General features: G+C 40.0%; 1 protein-coding gene across 1 annotated transcript in view; it reads right to left on the bottom strand.

Annotated features, from left to right (window-relative positions):
* Positions 1–378: 378 nt before the first annotated feature.
* The window catches only part of Man1a2 (mannosidase, alpha, class 1A, member 2), a 123271-nt gene continuing 105651 nt past the window's right edge, over positions 379–17998 (bottom strand). Inside the window, exons 12-13 of the mRNA NM_010763.2 lie at positions 16652–16767; positions 379–5918 (exon numbers count right to left, since the gene is read on the bottom strand). Of these exons, the coding sequence (NP_034893.1) occupies positions 5786–5918; positions 16652–16767 (249 nt within the window). The 3' untranslated portion in view covers positions 379–5785. The remainder of the gene's footprint in view (positions 5919–16651; positions 16768–17998) is intronic.

A 17998-nucleotide genomic window follows, 5' to 3' on the forward strand; every position in this document is an offset into this window, starting at 1 on the left:
CAACTGTACCATGATTTAGCAGTTTCCTTTCTAGATACATATATACCCAAAAGAAATGAAGATGTGCCCACCCAAAAGTTTGTATGTAAAAATTCCTAAGTGTCCCAAATTGCTGTTAGAACTGCCTCACTCTTGACTAGTTTAAGGCTGTTTTGTAAGAGGGGACAGTAAGCTCTACTTTTCAAGTAGGTGTATAAAAACAAGCTCTTTATCTTTCTTAAAATCAAGAAATGTGAAAACAGACAAAGCCAAAAGAAATGCTTCAAACAATGAAGACTGAACCCCAGTTCCTGTAAACAAAGCCAAAGTTGCTCTTCTATAGACAGGAAGAAACTGAACTGTTTGTCACTGTAGGGTGAAAAAAAAAGAGAGAGAGACTTTTCACTTAAAGAACATCTTTATTTGATCTTCAATATACAATATTACCTTTGATTTATAAAAAAATCACATTATGGAGGACATGACTGGAAACCAGTTTAGGAGCAGCCAGTGGATAACAACAAAGGTTATACTTACCCACTTATTAGTTTAGGGAAAAATTATCAGCGAATTTGAGGCCAGTGAGAATAAAGAATGGTATTTCAACTTCTAAACCAACAATTATAATCAGGGATACTGTATTTAGTTAACCCAGTAAAAATGAACATCTAAGTTCTGTCAATCAAGAGCTCTGCTTCTCATGGTTTTCTAGTGTGCACTTCATCGATATGCAGGATTCTGTAGCATACAGGTTACTGCAAGGTGTCTGCCTGCTCTGCATGTATGCTCTGAGTGTTTCTGGAGTACTGAAGCTCACGTGCACACAGAGCGGAAGTGACCTGAGTAGGCAGGGCCTGGAAAGGCGGTTCATCTATGTATGCCATGACAAAGGCTGAGACGAGCTCGCTCTGCCCTATCATTCTGAATACAGGTTTCATTTCCAAAAATAGTGAAGTGCTGGACAAACATCACAGGAAGCTTACTGCCCATCAGGCTTGGCACACCACAACATAGATGCTAGCAAGATGATACCACAGACTTGTACCTTTCGTGAGTCCTGCAGTTGCTGATTGACTGTTAAACAGTGCAAGTATAAAGCTGAGGTTGAAGGATGCTTTGATTGCAAAGTGAAGCATACTGACGTACTTGTGAAAGCATTGTGGAGCATCATGAAATGAAGCGAGAAGGGGGCACGCCTCAGGGAACATACCTTCACTCAGACTTACGCTGCTCTAGGAGTGACAGCAGTCAACACCCTACATACTAGCAGTGGCTGTACCAAAGGGTGAATTGGGCACATAACCCATTTTGTGTTGCCCACAGTTTGCAAAAAGACTGTTTTCTGTAGCACCAAGATCCAGAATTCTACTATGCTCTCATCTGAAAGCTCTGTGAGAAGAGAGTGCATACTTTCCTACATCGCAAGGTCTTGGTCCAAGTGTCGGTCAGCAGGTGAAGTTAGAAACGAGTATTTTGATGCCATACAGATTATTTGTTCATGAGTAATCTGGAATTATGACATTAAACAACAAGACGGAGATAGGTGCCGAAAGCCTATCCTCCCATTCTGCCTCTTTCATGACAATCATATCCTAAAACCTGAAGAGACCCCGAAAAATATATCTACTTTCAAGAGAGCAAAATATACAGCTTTAGGTGACACATACATACAAGTGTACATACATACATATTTCTGCTTTAAAGTGAATTATGCAAATAAAAAAGAGAAAAGGTGCAGGTTATAGGTTAGAGGATCTTAAACAAATTAAATTCTGGATTGGGGTCAGCAGCTATGATGTAAGAGGCAAATCCAGGCCTCCATCTGTTTTTTTTTTTTTTAATGTGCATTGCATCACAGTTCCACTCATGTATTTGCATATTATTTATAGCTGTAACAGCAGAAATGAGTAATAAGAGAGCTACATGACTGGCAGACCTTAAAACACTCTCTGGCTGTTTACAGAAAAGCTTGCTGGCTATTTATAGAGCAAACAGAATACTTGTATTGGGGTATGGAGCTAAAGAACAGAGGCATGCTTTCCAGTGTCCCTGAACTACGAGTGACTTGAAACAGCTCCTGGTCAGATGCTGATGACTTAAATGCTCTGCAGACAGGCTGTGCGGACTACAGCAACTCTATCATCTACCTATCAGTGAGCAGACCATACTCCAGATCTGTGTATAACTGTACATATACACAGCTAAGCAAAAACAGACGAGGCAGGAGCCAGCCAATCCCAGGATAAAGAGCCCAGAGAAAAGAAGGAACCTAAAGTTACATCTATTATGCTCTAGTAACTGGGTTAGAGAAATTTTAGTATGTTTTCTCTATATGCGAGAAATACAGATGCCACCGTTATTAGGAAGTATACTCGAGAAAAAACAATTTACAACTGCACAGTGTACCCATGAATTAAGGGACAATTTTTCTTTTAGATATAAAGTAACACAGACTTCTACAAAGTATTGATCTTAATCATGTAATTAAAGTAATAACAAAATACAAATGATTTTATTTCTGAAGTAAATATTTTAGTCAAAGATGCAACAGAAATCAAATATTTCTTTGACATTTTTCAAGAGTCTTTAGTTATTAACTACAATTTTTGTTGTTAGTATTATATAGTAACAGTGTTTAAAATATATTATAAACCTTTTATCTCCCTTTTTAATTTAAATGAAATATAAAATTAAGAATTTTGAAACATGATTCATTTTGGGGAATATTTAAAATGCTATGGAACACTCTCATACAGAAGATGCCACTGGAATCATGTGACATGCTGTAAGGCCGGGGTGGTGCCAGGCGGAGCGTGACGCGTATGACATGCTCTGTACCTGTTTGTTCCCTCATTCTCTCACGAATGCACTCGCTCAGAGAACTCCAGCCTGAAGGGAGACTCATTGTCAGTCTTTACCGACAAATTCAGAGTGCTGACAAACACTTTGGTAATGAAGAGCAAAAAGGAGGAGAAGCTGAGGATCGTGACCTCAGACTGCTTGTTTAAAACCTGCCAAGGGAAGCCGTGGCGCCCGAGATGACATCATAGGGAATCAGGTAGTCAATATTCTGCAAAAAGAATGCGTTCCTCTAACACCCAGGCTTTCCTGCGCACATACCCCAGCTGGACGACACCGACAGGCTGGTGTTAGAGGCGCACAAAATGTGCAGCCCACCTGAAGAAAGACCTTCACCTCGGAACTTGCTGTTCTGCAGTGAGACTTCTTGGTGAAGGGCTCATTCTTAGTTTTACGAGCTTCATATTGGTTCATTAGTTTCTAAAACTCAGGTTTGAACCAAAAGGTGTGATTCTAAAATGAGCAATAAATCTGGAATTAGAAGGTGTTCAATAGTCCCTACTTTTATGTATTATTTAATCTGCACGACTCTGCCCAAAGCTGAAGGTGAGGTACCAGCTTTTTGGAGAGACATCAGTTAATGAGCATTTCTGGGTTATCTTCAGGGTTTATAAACACAATGATATGGAGTCTAAAGTACTAAGGTTTACAAACACCAAGTATATGAACGATGGAGGAAAACACACAAAAAGTAAGCAAAATATGGGATAATGGTAGATTTTGGAAAAAATTATTTTAAAAATTCTATTAACAAAATCAAACATGACACTGGCAGTCGTTTGTACCTGACTTTAATCGCCTTTGGTATTCAAAGAGGAAAAAGCATTGTTACAAGCTCTAGTTCTTATCAGGAGGGTGAGGACAGTCAAGTGACAGTCTTAAGATCTTTGTGTGAACATGTCCTGCTCACACCTGGGCCTTCTCTCTACTGCTCTAGGATCACGTGGACAATGCAGAGCACTGGGTAGGTGGGGGGACTCTTGTCTCCTTGGAGCATTCCCAGGGAACCAAGATGGCGCCTTTACTGCATGAGTGTAACAGAGGTTCCCCTGCTTGCTGCACTGGTCTTTGGCACCTTCAGCTCCTCACTTTCCTTTGACTTGGGAGTGGGCTTGTGCTGTATGAGGAAGGCTCACTTTCTTTTTCTCTGAGAACCAAAACCTCATCTTTTTTTCTAAAGTAATAGCCATCTACCATTCTCATTTACAGTTTAAAAATTTCAAGTAGGAAAAGATACAGTTTTGACATGTGCTAGAGCTCACTCTCTCCATGTTGTCTTTTATCAATACTGAACAAGTTTGAGGTGGCAAGTTTTTGGAGTACTGGCTCAATCTGAGGATCAGATAATGGTTTTCACTGGAAGATGCTCAGTCAACTTATAACATGTCCAATTATATTTTTTCCACAGTTTAAATCTGCTAGTAATAAGCTAGTACGGGGCTAAAAAGAAAAGCTACCAACCAAGGAAATAAGTTTTCAGAAATCCACAGTAGAATTCATAAGCAAAGTGTTTCATAAAATATTATAGCGTTCTCAAATTTATTGTCATCAATAGATGATGTATGTATGAAATAAAAGAGAGAAAGTGTCTTGAATTATCACAGAAATTCAAGGGACAGAAAATTTATAGCATTACTATTTATCTTATATTATAATAAGAACTATAGTTCTTGATAAAAATTTACCCTTTTTTCTGCCAAAATATAGAGCAGTATCAACAACAAAAATAACCAGTGCAGGTCTGTAAGTCCCTTAGGTTCATGCCAATTTTAGTGAGTATGATTCTTTACGTCACACATTTGCCACTGAAAATTATTCCGAAGCTATTCTAGTAATTCTTTGGATGGATAATATCTTGGAGAAACTTAAAAACATAGACTCTTTGTGAACAGATCACACGTGTGAGGTAATGAGTGAAGGACCTGACCCTACTCAAGGGACATTGCTATGTTTTGCCTTTGCTTTAGTAAGTTGTAAAAGCGATTAGGTTTGTTCTAGCAAATACAGAGCTGCATAACAGTAGAGTCAATTTTGCCGAACCACATGGAGTTGTAAGGTGAATGACTCTATTAAGTGTGTTATGAGATTAAAGCAGAAAATGTTTGCTTGATATAGTTGCTGATTCAGAAGAATAATTAAGGATTTCTCTAAAACAGATTTCAAGGCAACAATCTGGCACCTTCCCTCCTTCCATCATGCTCCCAATGCTAGCGTGAGCTACATGCACACTCCCACACTCCGGCTCATAAGCAGCAGTTATGATAAATACCAGGTTCAGCATATTATATGGAGACAACGACTTGAAAAATATTCTTCATGAGATCATGCCCCTCAGAGAAAAACTCAATCTAAACAGATTTCAATGCCTAGGTTGGGAATGAAATGGTTGCCAGTCTGGTAAAAATCCAATGAGGAGCTGGAAAATTCAGACAGGGCCAGTATCTGTTTGTTTCTTTCCCAAGTCTTCTTGCTACAATGTAGTTACATGTTCCTCGGTTCCTGCTCATTCGGTTTGTTCCATTGTTAAAATGGAGGAAAGGGGCTACACAATGTGTTATATTTGATTTGAGAGCTGCTCCACTGTGGGAGAAAACAAATGTATAACTGGTTCAAAAAGCCATCTCTAGCTCCTGTAAGGTGCTCTATGGTCTTGACTTGCACTGACAGTATAGAATAAGACATTGTTTCTCATGTGGCCATCTCAGTAAGAATCAAAACACATCAGGTCTCTGTCCTACATGTACCAGAACTTGTTTTGGTCAGGTATAAAATGGAATAATTTCAAAGTTGATATATGTACAAGTGAAAAGTCTTGCAGGGAAGAGTTTCATCCGGCATACTGACATAAGAGTCCCAGTTTCCCACAGCCGCCTCTCCTCTGCAGACAGTCTCTGTAGTGGTCCATGTAAACAAAACACAGGTAAGAATGGTCCTTCTGGGGCTGTGCTCATCGGACAGCAGGATTACCTGAAAGAGTGCTGTTGGCTAAGCGCAACACCGGCAGAGGGTGCGCCTCTGTGTTAAACACCCAGTGGTCTAAAGGTAGAAGGTCATCGCCAGAGAACAGCAGGTACAAGTATCTGAAAAGAAAAGGACAAAACACGAGTCAATGCCGCAGGAAACCAAGTGGGCTCACTGGGGACTGCAGAGAAAACCAGTAATTGATTCTGAGCAGTTCCGATGAAGATGCAGAGCTAGACCTGATGAATAAATTTCTTAAAAAAATTCACATACCTGTGCAAAGCCTATGAAACAGTGAAGGCTGTAAGAACAGCAGAAGACACATCACTTCGTAATTTACAGACATTGTTTAAAAAAAGTACACATACTATCATTCATAGTTTTTGATAACTGATTGATAATAGAATATTATATAAAATTAGTTTATGAGTAAAATTTTAAATTAGAGAGAAGTTAAATGTAAACAGATTGCCATAGTCAAGGGGTGAGCAATCATTTTTCCTTTACTCATTTCAAAATTATCTAGTAGACCATCAGAAGGAGAGGGATAAACAAACTGTGCATCCCCAATAGAATACGAAATAGCACCACCAGAAAGGAAGGAACTGCTGACAACTGTATACGGACCACTCTGCTAAAATACCAAACCATATGATTCAAACGAATCAGTTTTTTTTTTTTTTTTTTTTTTTTTTGCATGTGAATCTTTATTTTTTTTTTTTTTTTTCGAATCAGTTTTTAAAGCAGGCAATGCGACAGCAAGCAGAGCAGTTTGGGTATGGATATAAGTGACTGCAAACGAAGGTGGAACTGTATCCTCTGCACTCGGTGTCGCGTACCAATGGGCTGGGTTTGGAGGAGTACACAGTCAGAGCTTCCCTCAGCATGTGAGCATTACAGAGTGCTAATATGAACTAAGATGGTCAGCAGGTGGCAGAATATGTGGGACCCCTGAGGAATATGTGGTCCACCACTGGCCAAAACATCACTGCCCAGAACACCACGACGACGACGACATTAACCAGGGTAGTAATTATCCAGTCTAACAAATCTGACAAAACAGCAACGAAGCACTCACCTAATATACTGCAATAGAGACTGACAAAAATAGGAAGTCAAAAAATTTGTTGTTGCTGCTTAGTACAATTTGTGTCATAGCTCCCTCTACTGAAGCACAAGAGAATGGCAAGGCATTTTAAAGTACATGGTTTTAAAAGTGAACAAATGATTATAATTGCTTAAAATTAAAATTCAGTGTGTGCCAGTAACTAACCCTTGGATTGCACTGTGACAGGTGCTAGAAGGGCTGAAGACGGAAACTCATGGTTCCAGTACTCTGATAGAGGCTCAAGGAGACTAAGTGACATGGATAGAGCAGGTAGGCAGTGGTTGCTACCTGACATCATGGTGTGACAGCGGCTGTCACAGTTTCTTGAGTCTTAATCGCTTCCACAAAATGTTTTCCATAGCAGGGGCATCAGTTCTCTAAGACAGGCAGTGACAAGATGCGCCTGTGAACTTGCTACCACTGTGTACTCTAGAACCCATTAGTAAGAAGCCCTGTTGAATCCTTTGAGACAGTGCTGATGCATGCTCCAGCTTGAGACCCACTGCTGTAAGTGTCCTGCGTGTGTAACTTCTAAGCAGAGTTCTATTGTTTCAATGGTCCTTCTTCAGCTCATTTGAACCCTCAACTCCACTGAAAACAGCCCACAGCTCTGATCCCTCAAGTTTTCACAGCTGACCCTGGCTCTAGTTTTATCAGTTCCTCTCCCAACGAATAGTCACAGTTAGCACTAAATGACTTTGAATCTAGCCCCAAGCCACAGCCAGGGAAAGATGTGGGCTACAGTCTTCTTAACCTCACTTCTACTTTTAAAGACCTTATAAAAATGACTGCTGTTCTTTCCAGCTTTTGGCTATTAGAAATAAGGATGCTATGAACATAGTGGAGCATGTGTTCTTATTACCAGTTAGAACATCTTTTGGATATATGCCCAGGAGAGTTATTGCTGGATCCTCCGGTATTACTATGTCCAATTTTCTGAGGAACCGCCAGACTGATTTCCAGAGTGCTTGTACAAGCTTGCAATCCCACCAACAATGGAGGAGTGTTCCTCTTTCTCCACATCCTCGCCAGCATCGGCTGTCACCTGAATTTTTGATCTTAGCCATTCTGACTGTTGTGAGGTGGAATCTCAGGGTTGTTTTGGTTTGCATTTTCCTGGTGATTAAGGATGTTGAACATTTTTTTCAGGTGCTTCTCAGCCATTCGGTATTCCTCAGTTGAGAATTCTTTGTTTAGCTCTGTGCCCCATTTTTAAATGGGGATATTTGCTTTTCTGGAGTCCAGCTTCTTGAGTTCTTTGTATATATTGGATATTAGTCCCCTATTGGATTTAGGATTGGTAAAAATCCTTTCCCAATCTGTTGGTGGCCTTTTTGTCTTATTGACTGTGTCTTTTCCCTTACAGAAGCTTTGCAATTTTATGAGGTCCCATTTGTCAATTCTAGATCTTACAGCACAAGCCATTGCAGTTCTGTTCAGGAATTTTTCCCCTGTACCCATATCTTCAAGGCTTTCCCCCACTTTCTCCTCTATAAGTTTCAGAGTCTCTAGTTTTATGTGGAGTTCCTTGATTCACTTAGACTTGAGCTTTGTACAAGGAGATAAGAATGGATCAATTCACATTCTTCTACATGATAACCGCCAGTTAAGCCAGCACCATTTGTTAAAAATTCTGTTTTTTTCCCACTGGATGGTTTTAGCTCCTTTGTCAAAGATCAAGTGACCATAACTATGTGGATTCATTTCTGGGTCTTCAATTCTATTTCATTGATCTACCTGTCTGTCGCTGTACCAGCACCATGCAGTTTTTATCGGAATGGATACAGAAAATGTGGTACATTTACACAATGGAGTACTACTCAGCTATTAAAAATAATGAATTTATGAGATTATTAGGCAAATGGATGGACCTGGAGGGTCTCATCCTGAGTGAGGTAACTCAATTACAAAAGAACTCACATGATATGCACTCACTGATAAGTGGATATTAGCCCAGAAAGTTAGATTACCCAAGATATAATTTGCAAACCACATGAAACTAAAGAAGAAGGAAGACCAAAGTGTGGATACTTCGTCCCTCCTTAGAATGGGGAACAAAATACCCATGGAAGGAGTTACAGAGACAAAGTTTGGAGCTGAGACAAAAGTATGGACCATCCAGAGACTACCCCACCCAGGGATCCATCCCATAATCAGCCACCAAACACAGACACTATTGCATATGCCAGCAAGATTTTGCTGAAAGGACCCTGATATAGCTGTCTCTTTTGAGGCTATGCCAGTGCCTGGCAAATACAGAAGTGGATGCTCACAGTCATCTATTGGATGGAACACAGGGCCCCCAATGGAGGAGCTAGAGAAAGTACCCAAGGAGCTGAAGGGGTCTGCAACCCTGTAGGTGGAACAACAATATGAACTAACCAGTACCCCCAGAGCTCGTGTCTCTAGCTGCAAATGTAGCAGAAGATGGCCTAGTCGGCCATCATTGGGAAGAGAGGCCCCTTGGTCTTGCAAACTTCATATGCCCAGTACAGGGAAACGCCAGGGCCAAGAAGTGGGAGTGGGTGGGTAGGGGAGCAGGGCAGGGGGAGGGTATAGGGGACTTTCGGGATAGCATTTGAAATGTAAATGAAGAAAATATCTAAAAAAATTTAAAAAAAAAAAAGACTGCTGCTGTTGTCACCTGTCCCCATGGGAGTCAAGGGATTCAACTCTTCATCTGGCATATATTAAATATTAAAACTTGTATATATAAACCTCAGTTTATAAAGATAAAACAATAAACAATACACACACACACACACACACACACACGCACACACCCCTGAATCTATTCCAGGGAGTTTATATTCTACTTTGGTAATGTTTAAGAAAATTATGTTATGCTGGGTAGTGGTGACACACTCAGGAGACAGAGGTAGGCAGATCGTCGTGACTTTGAGGCGACCTGGACTGCCTAGGCTACAAAGGGAGTTCCAGGACAGCCAAAGCTGTTATATGGAGAAACTCTGTCTTCAAAAACCAAACCCAACCAAATAAAAATGCTGTTAAAAGACAGAAGAGAAAAAGAACGGTTATGGAACAACTTAAAACTTGACATCAAACAGTCAAAAATGTCTTAAAAGTGTAATTGGAAATAATAAAATCATATAACTAAAACTTATTTAAGTGATCCTAGATGCAAACATTGAACTCCTACTTCACATATAACACACTTCTGCATTAGGAAGTGATGTTGCAAAGAAGACAAAGCAGGGGTAGAAAGCAAATGATGGGGAATACAGATGATACCCATGGCATGGAAACAGCAACTATTAAGTTAGGGAGAATGCAGAGAACTTTTGGATGTAAACTCTTACAGGATTATTCCCCAAGGTACTTACTGATACATACTGACATATGCAAACAGCCAACACAGGTCAAGCACTTAACAGCAAGCGCTTGCTGGATAGAGTGTATGAACAGTGTATCTTTCTTCTACTTTGATGATTTAGATCTAAAGACAAACCTAGAGAGCAAAGCTAATTCAAGAGCAAGGAAGTAGAAGCAATGAGTTTATTTTAAAATACTTGAGATTCAAATAATGTAAGACTGACTTTCAGACATGGAGACTTACAGACACAATTGCTGCCCCAGAGACTTTATTATCAGGAGTAGCAGACACAATGCAGCAAATTCACTCAGATTTTTTTGCTGTCTTGCTTCCTTTAATAATAAATTTAATAAGAAGACCGTTTCCCACTAACTCCTGATTTCCCTTAGCTCCTAGATGCCTGGTGCATATGAACTGAGAAAATCTGGCTGTGAGGTAACCTCCACATGCCTGCTCTTTCTATCAGATTCCAACACATGGCAAATGAGCTCAGTCTGTGAGAGCTGTGCAGGGAGAGTTGTAGGGCTAAAGGCAGGTAGAAAACACTTCCATGGTTTTTAAGAAGAATTAGTTGATGCTAGGAGGTAATACAAAGGCCTGAAATTGTAGAATTCAAAGAAGATAAATTCGTGAACAATGTGTGGGCTGGTGCTGGAGAGCTGCTCCCGGCAGTGTAGGCTCCTAGATTTGTTCAGCTTGTGAGACTTTTTATCAGCTACCATTTTACTAAAACACACAGACAGACAATTCCTAGAGCTAGGAATGTAAAGCTCTGTCTTGCAATTTGAGGAACCCAGCAGGGTGACATTACTACCTGCTTACGTATGAGCACTCCAGACTTTAACCTTAAAGAACTTCTCTCAGGCCTAAGTAATCAAGCTGGGTGAACTATCCTCTTAATCTCACAGCACACACATATACACAGATCTCATAGTATCAAACACTCCCAAGCTAATGCACAGGCCAATGCTTAAACATAAGGTGCTGAAAGGCTAGCCTGAAGCAGAGGGGAGGGTGGTATTTACTTGGGCTTTGCTACTGAGTAAGGACATGGTTATTTTATCTTGGTGAGGCTTTTCATTTCTTGTGAGCTACTGAATTTCCTCAGAAGGAAGTCTCTCAGTCATCTCTCACTTTCAGCAGTGGCTGCTCCCTCAGCCAGAGTCCACAGCCTTGTTGCTGAAGCTCCTTTCATAAGATCTCTTTTCACTTAGAACACAGATGAGGCAGGATAGAAGCAAGAGTCCACCATTCCATGGAAACGCCCTTCCCCCATCCTCAAACTCCACCTTTCAAAGGTGCAGAGCATTGTAGCAGATTGCCAGCTTGTTCAAATCAACCCAGGTACTTTTGGCTTTCTCTGTCCGGTTATGTCAGTTACATATGTGCTGACAGAAGTGCCCTCGTCCTCTGTTACTCGACTAGTTAGTGTTCTGTAGTCACTTTAATGGCTTTCAAGAAAGCATAAGTAAATATACTGTGTCTAGTCTGCCAAATTGAACGGGAACGTTTCCGTTAGGTGAGGCAATTCCAAGGGACTATACAGATATTTTTTTTACTCTTCATACTCAGGCTTTGAATATTTATCCTTTGAACTTTCTCTTCAAAATATTTATTAAAATCAATTCCTTTTTCTGAAAAACCAATTTCTTCTTAAACTCCTATCACAATCTCCATAATTATCCACCCTGGAAACATTACCACTATCTGTTCTTTTACCTTCTTACTGAATCTCCCTGCACTGAACCACTCAATACAGGAGTCTGCAGCCCCAGCATGATACTTTACTGTCGTTTTTGTGGCTGTTCTTCCAGACATCAATTCATCCTCTTTCAGCATCAACTCTGAATGTTCAAATACCACCACTGCCATTACATCTTCTTCATGTTTTGCAAGTTAAGCAACTAACTATTTTTTCGCAAACGACTAGCATTTCATTAATGGTTCTCTTATGAACCTAGTATATGTGATTTATTGATATATCGCACATTTTATTTCATATTATTCTTCATTATATAGTATTTTGTTAAACCATCAGCACACATAATAAACAAATAATATAGGAACTACCAAAGGAAACAAAACAAAAAAGCCATCATACAACCCTTTGGATTTTAGAGAGAAAAAGCCTTAGCAACAGCTAATTCACGGGATAGTTTCCATGGCAAAATATTCAGGCTTAGAACACTACTTTGATGTAACTATGCCGCTGCCATGTCAAAAAGTCACCACGTCCAGTAGTCCAGCACACCCAACTGCTAGTCTTTAATGATCTACACCAAATATAGCCACCTGACAAAGCAATCTTCAACACCTCTCAGCTTCTAACAAAAGCCTATCTTAGAGTTAACTAACATTTCAGAAGAAGTTAAGGGACAATGCTACCCTGTAATTCTCTTCGAAGTATTAAGACTGTTAATTTTGATCTTCATAGAACTTTTATCTCATCTTACCTTCACATTATGTCATCAGTTTTTATAAAGGCTGTATCTTTGACGTTTGTGCTTTTTAAAAGGATAAGAGATGCAGCTAAAGAGAGAGAACCTCAGTAGCTTCTAGGCAGCATCACTGCCTGAAGATACCACACAGTTATATATGCAAATACATACTTACACAGATACATACACAGTCGGACAATGTGAAACTGAGAATATTCAACTGTCTTTAGCTTTTGAAAAAAGCAACTTCATACAGCTTACTCACTAGTTCAATATATGGTCATGAGCTATGCAGTATAAGTCACCTTATAATTAGCAGAACAAACATATTATCTCATTTGTCAAAAGAATGTGCGCTCCCACCTCCCGGAGTGGAGGACAGTCTTTTACTGAAGGATTGCTTCTTGTTCAGCTTCCAGGATGCTCAAAGCTGAGTTCAGTGGTTCAGTGTTGATAATTTTCCCAGCTAGTGTTAATATAGTTATTTCTGTTTACTCATGTTTGATCCTTTTTATTAATTTTATTGATCCACTAGTATGGCTTACTGAAAGTGAGTGTAATGACTGGATACCTAGACTACTGCGGATGTCCTGGGGATGGTCCATATATGTACTGCAGGGGAAGAGGCAGAATGTCATCTATTCCTCACCCTAAATCACACACCAAATGCTCCTGGTCTGTACTGGCTGAGGTATTGGAGATATGGTTATAAGCCAGTCATCAACAGGTAAGATGGGAGCTTATTAAGTTAGAAAGGAGAGGAGTGCTAACTGACAGACAGGGCAGAGGCATTCCTGCCAAGCGGAGAACTACAGAAAGACAACGAAAGGCAAATTTACATGCTTCATGTGTGACAATGTCTGACTGTATGTAGAGTAAGCCTATTTAAGGATGGAATGGGCAAGTAAAAGGGTGAGATGAAGCTAAGAAAGACAGACCACTGTAGTTCTCAGAAGCATAAAGGAACTACCTGATGGTGAAAGTCAAGGACTCTAGGACTTCTAGATCTTCTACTGTCTCTACATGTCTGTGGGCTGCATACAGACAGCCTGGTCTTCATTCGAGCAAAGGTCTAGAAGCCTGGGGACCCGATGGGTGGTGATTTCCACCTGCATGGGACGGAAGGTGTTCGATCATGTCTCCTGGACCCCTGGTTCCTGTCCAAGTTACCAACCCCACATCTACAGTTACATTTGATTCAAGCAAAGGATGCTGATAACCACAGAAAGACTTCTGAAAAAGAATCTCTCCTCAGACAGAGTATTATTACACACCATTAAGTATGCAATAATATCAATCTGACCTATGAACTAAGCCTACATCACCAATAACTGCATTACTATCATGTGCTTCTTCACAGAGCAGGATGAGGAACACACACACAAATGCTTTAGAGAAACCCAACAATTACAAAGTAATATGGAATATAATTGAGAGATATTCTTCTTAGAAACTAATCCAAACACTTAAAAACGTTAATTTTGCAAAAGACTAAAATGTATCTGAAGAGTATTTTTCCTAAATTAAAGGCAACTAAAGTGATAGGACAACCAAATACAATAAAGGCTCCAATACTGTATCTTGAACTAGGATTTAAAAAAACAAAAAAGAAAAACTGAAATACATTTTGAAATAATGGAAAAAAATTTAAATAGAATATGTCACACCACCAAACTGTATGAATGCTAAAGTTTCTGAGTATGAAAACTGAATTGTAAGCATGTACAATAATACCCCTTTCTTCTTATTTTAAAAAACAATTGACCTTTTGTTGAAAACACTCTTCTCTCATTCAATATATCCTGATAACATTTTCCCCTCCCAGTTCCTCACCACCTCCCTCCCAACCAGATCCACTTCCCTCTAGAAATCCATGGTAAAACACCAAATGCTGGGAACTGTCATACTATCCAGAAAACAATGTTGTTTTTAAATGAGGAAAATATGTGAGTATGTGTGTATGGAGAGAGGCAGAGAGACACTGAGACAGGGAGATGAGAGGTGAGAAGTAGCAAGAAGACAAGCAGCAAGAGGCTGAAGATACAGATCAGTGGTCAGTGCTTTGCCAAACCTGCACTAGCGAAGCCCATGCACACACATGCACACTCGTGTACACACACACACACCATGTAAGAGCTAAAGAGAAAGAGAGAGAGAAATTCTACCACAACCTAAGTCAAATTCCACAGCTTTACAGATAAAGCACAGAACAACTAAAGCTGCCAGCCTGCTATGGCCCAGTGCTCTTACAGCTATTTGATAGAGATACAAGCCTAACCAACAGGATACACAAGAACAAGGAGGGCCCAGGAGTGGGAAACTCAGGACTAAGGCAGACGCCCTAAACCATCTCCACAACTGTCAGGGTCTGGACCAGGTCCATGGCAGACATGGGAAGGAGGGAATGAAGCAACAAAACAGAAACACACTCTGCACTGACAGAGCAAGAGGAAACACAGAAGAGCACTAACTTAAAGGCTAAAAGAAACGGAAGAACACTAAAACTAATATTCGTGAAAGAAAGACTATATGGCTGCTCATGTGCTTTTCAGCTATAACACACCAGACATAAAGAAACGAACCACACTTATATTAGAGAGAGAAACCCAGATGGGCAGACGTGGATGAACTCTGTTACAGCAGAGCACAGCAGGACACTTGCCCTTTGGGTTGCTAATGCATTCCCAAGTGATCTGAGTGGTACTGGGCAGTAAACATTTGTTGAGCAAATGATGTATTTATAAGTCACCTGTGTGTAAGACACAGAAAACATGAAACTGAGTTACTGGTGATATGAAGTGAGATTTGTGTGTATGCCTTTAAGAAAGCACACATGTAATTAATGTCTCCATCTTCTCCAAGACATATTTCCAGAGCTCCACCCGGGCTTTGAGTCTAAGCCCCACACTGTCTTTTTCCTTTCCCATTTTCCCTTTGCATGTACCTTAGTACAAGACCTTCTGGAGAGAATGGTGGACGATGGCTACATTGGCATTTAGTACATCAAAACATATGATCATTCCTAAGAGATGAAATCTACACTCAGCGGGGTTCAAAGACAAATATATTGGCCTGATCCTACCTCAGTCCTACTAAGACTTTGTAGTTATGGCCATTATATTTATACTTTAAGAAATTTCCTAGATGCTTATAAAGTAAATCAAAAAGCAGAAACACAATGACTTATTATTTTTGAGACAGTCTTCCTAGGCTGGCCTGGAGATGGCAGTGCTAGGGTCTTGTCTCCAGAGTATTAGGATTAGAGGCCTGTGCCACCACAACAGAACATCTACTTACAGTCATTCCTCTCATACTGCTATTTACCAATCCACCTACATAAAACGTTTACAATAAAACATAATACAGTATAATATATAGTCAAATTTAGTTATCTAGAAACCATATAGTAACACTATTCTACAAAAATATTAATGAGTAGATAAAGAAAATGTGGCACTTATCTATAATTCAGTACTATTATTCATCCATTAAAAATGGTAAAATGGGTCATTTCTATCAGACTGGGTGAATCTAAAAATTACTGTGTCCAGTGAAAGACTCCACACACAACAAAGCAAATAACTATATGATATCATTCCTATGTAGAATGTAAAAGCTGCTGCTTAGGAGGAAAAGAACAGCAGCCAGAGCCTAGTGAGCGACAGGAATGGCAGTGGACCAACAAATCCTATGCTAACATCACATGGGGAAAAGTAGTTCTGGTGTGTTCCTGCAGAAAAGGGTGAGCAGAGATAACACTCTACTTCAAAAAGATGGGATTTTAAAAGTCGTCACCATAAAGAACTAATTATGTGCAGTGACAGATATAATTAATTTGATTTAAACATTACTCATATATGTATATATATCTGTATGGCAACCACATACATTGTCTCAGTATTGGGGTCAGCTTTTATTTTCATACAGCACCTAAAAGCAGCTTACTTAAAACCCTTTTGAGTATGTGCTTACTTTAATGTTTCAGCAAGAAAAAAGCTCTGCTGCACGTCGTCATGCACAGGGGTCGGGGCGTATACATCCTTGACACCAGAAAACCCACCGCTGACCCGGCACGACTTCTCAATAGCCTGTGAGGGAGAGCAGAGAAGACAATTCATTCTGTGCAATTTCAATTCTGAAAGACAAGTCAAAACCTGTATTCAAAAGAAACATTCATAGAAAGGATGGGCCTCATCCAGCCCTCATGAGGTACATAGATAGATCTGTCTGAATTCAAAGCCAGCCTGGTCTACATAGTGAGTTCTAGGACAGCCAGGGCTAGTCTCTTCTAAAAACAAAAACTCATATAAATCTGTAGGAAAATTTGACATTTGTGTAACTGACAATGTACTTAGCCTAAGCATAGTGTTATCTGCCACACACTCTGGTTGAGTCAGTGAAAGCCGAGAGGCTTAAAAGTCACTCATGAGGAAAAGAGTTTCAAGGAAGCTCTCCTCTTGGAGTCGCATTTTCTTAATTCTCCATTCCCGAGTTAGTCTAGTGTATGGATCCACGTGCTCTCTTTCAGTATCATCCTATTATAAGTGCCTTTTAAGATTGAATTCTGACATAGCTAAAGCCTCAGTGTTTCAACAGTCCTAGAACGTACTTGAGCTAGACAGTGACATTCAAAATAGCCTCTGGTATTACACTATCAATAAAAGCCAAGTCACTCCCATATACAGGAATTTACAATGGTTTAGGAAGTAGATCAGGCTGTGGTTTTAGAGTATTGCATTATTCATGAGATGGTTAGCTAGAAAGGAACTCCCTAGTTAGAACCATGACTTGGGTGTGAAAGCCCTTGCCCTAGGAGAGTAAAGACCTCACACCTGGCTTCTAAGACTATAGCTGAGTTACACCCATACACACGTATTTACAATGGCCTAAGGGGAAGGTGGACTATACAATAGACCAAAATAGGAACTATGGCAAGAGCATGAAGCCCTTGACCCTGGCTTCTAAGATTAAGTGAATCTTAGGTGGAGCCCCTTTTAATCCCAGTTGTTAACAATGAATTCTATCCCAAGTGGTGTTAGACCTTCTGTGTTTGCATTCCTCTGTTTTATGTAAGAATCCAGTAACCTCTTTGTACCTTGCTGGTGCGTCACCCAACTTCCTTATTGTCTTCTGCATAAAAAGTCCGGTTCGATTTGATAAATTACATTCGGATTCCACATGACCTCTCCTGTGTGCATCTGTTTGTCACTCATCCTACGCTTTGTCCACCCTCGACTAGAGACCCGTTCCACGCAGACAAAGGGGCCCAGAGGGTCTGCGACAGTTATCAAAGAGAAATATTCTCATACGAGAAAAACA

Source organism: Mus musculus, chromosome 3 (genome assembly GCF_000001635.26).
Source record: "Mus musculus strain C57BL/6J chromosome 3, GRCm38.p6 C57BL/6J".
Classification (NCBI taxonomy): Eukaryota; Metazoa; Chordata; class Mammalia; order Rodentia; family Muridae; genus Mus; species Mus musculus.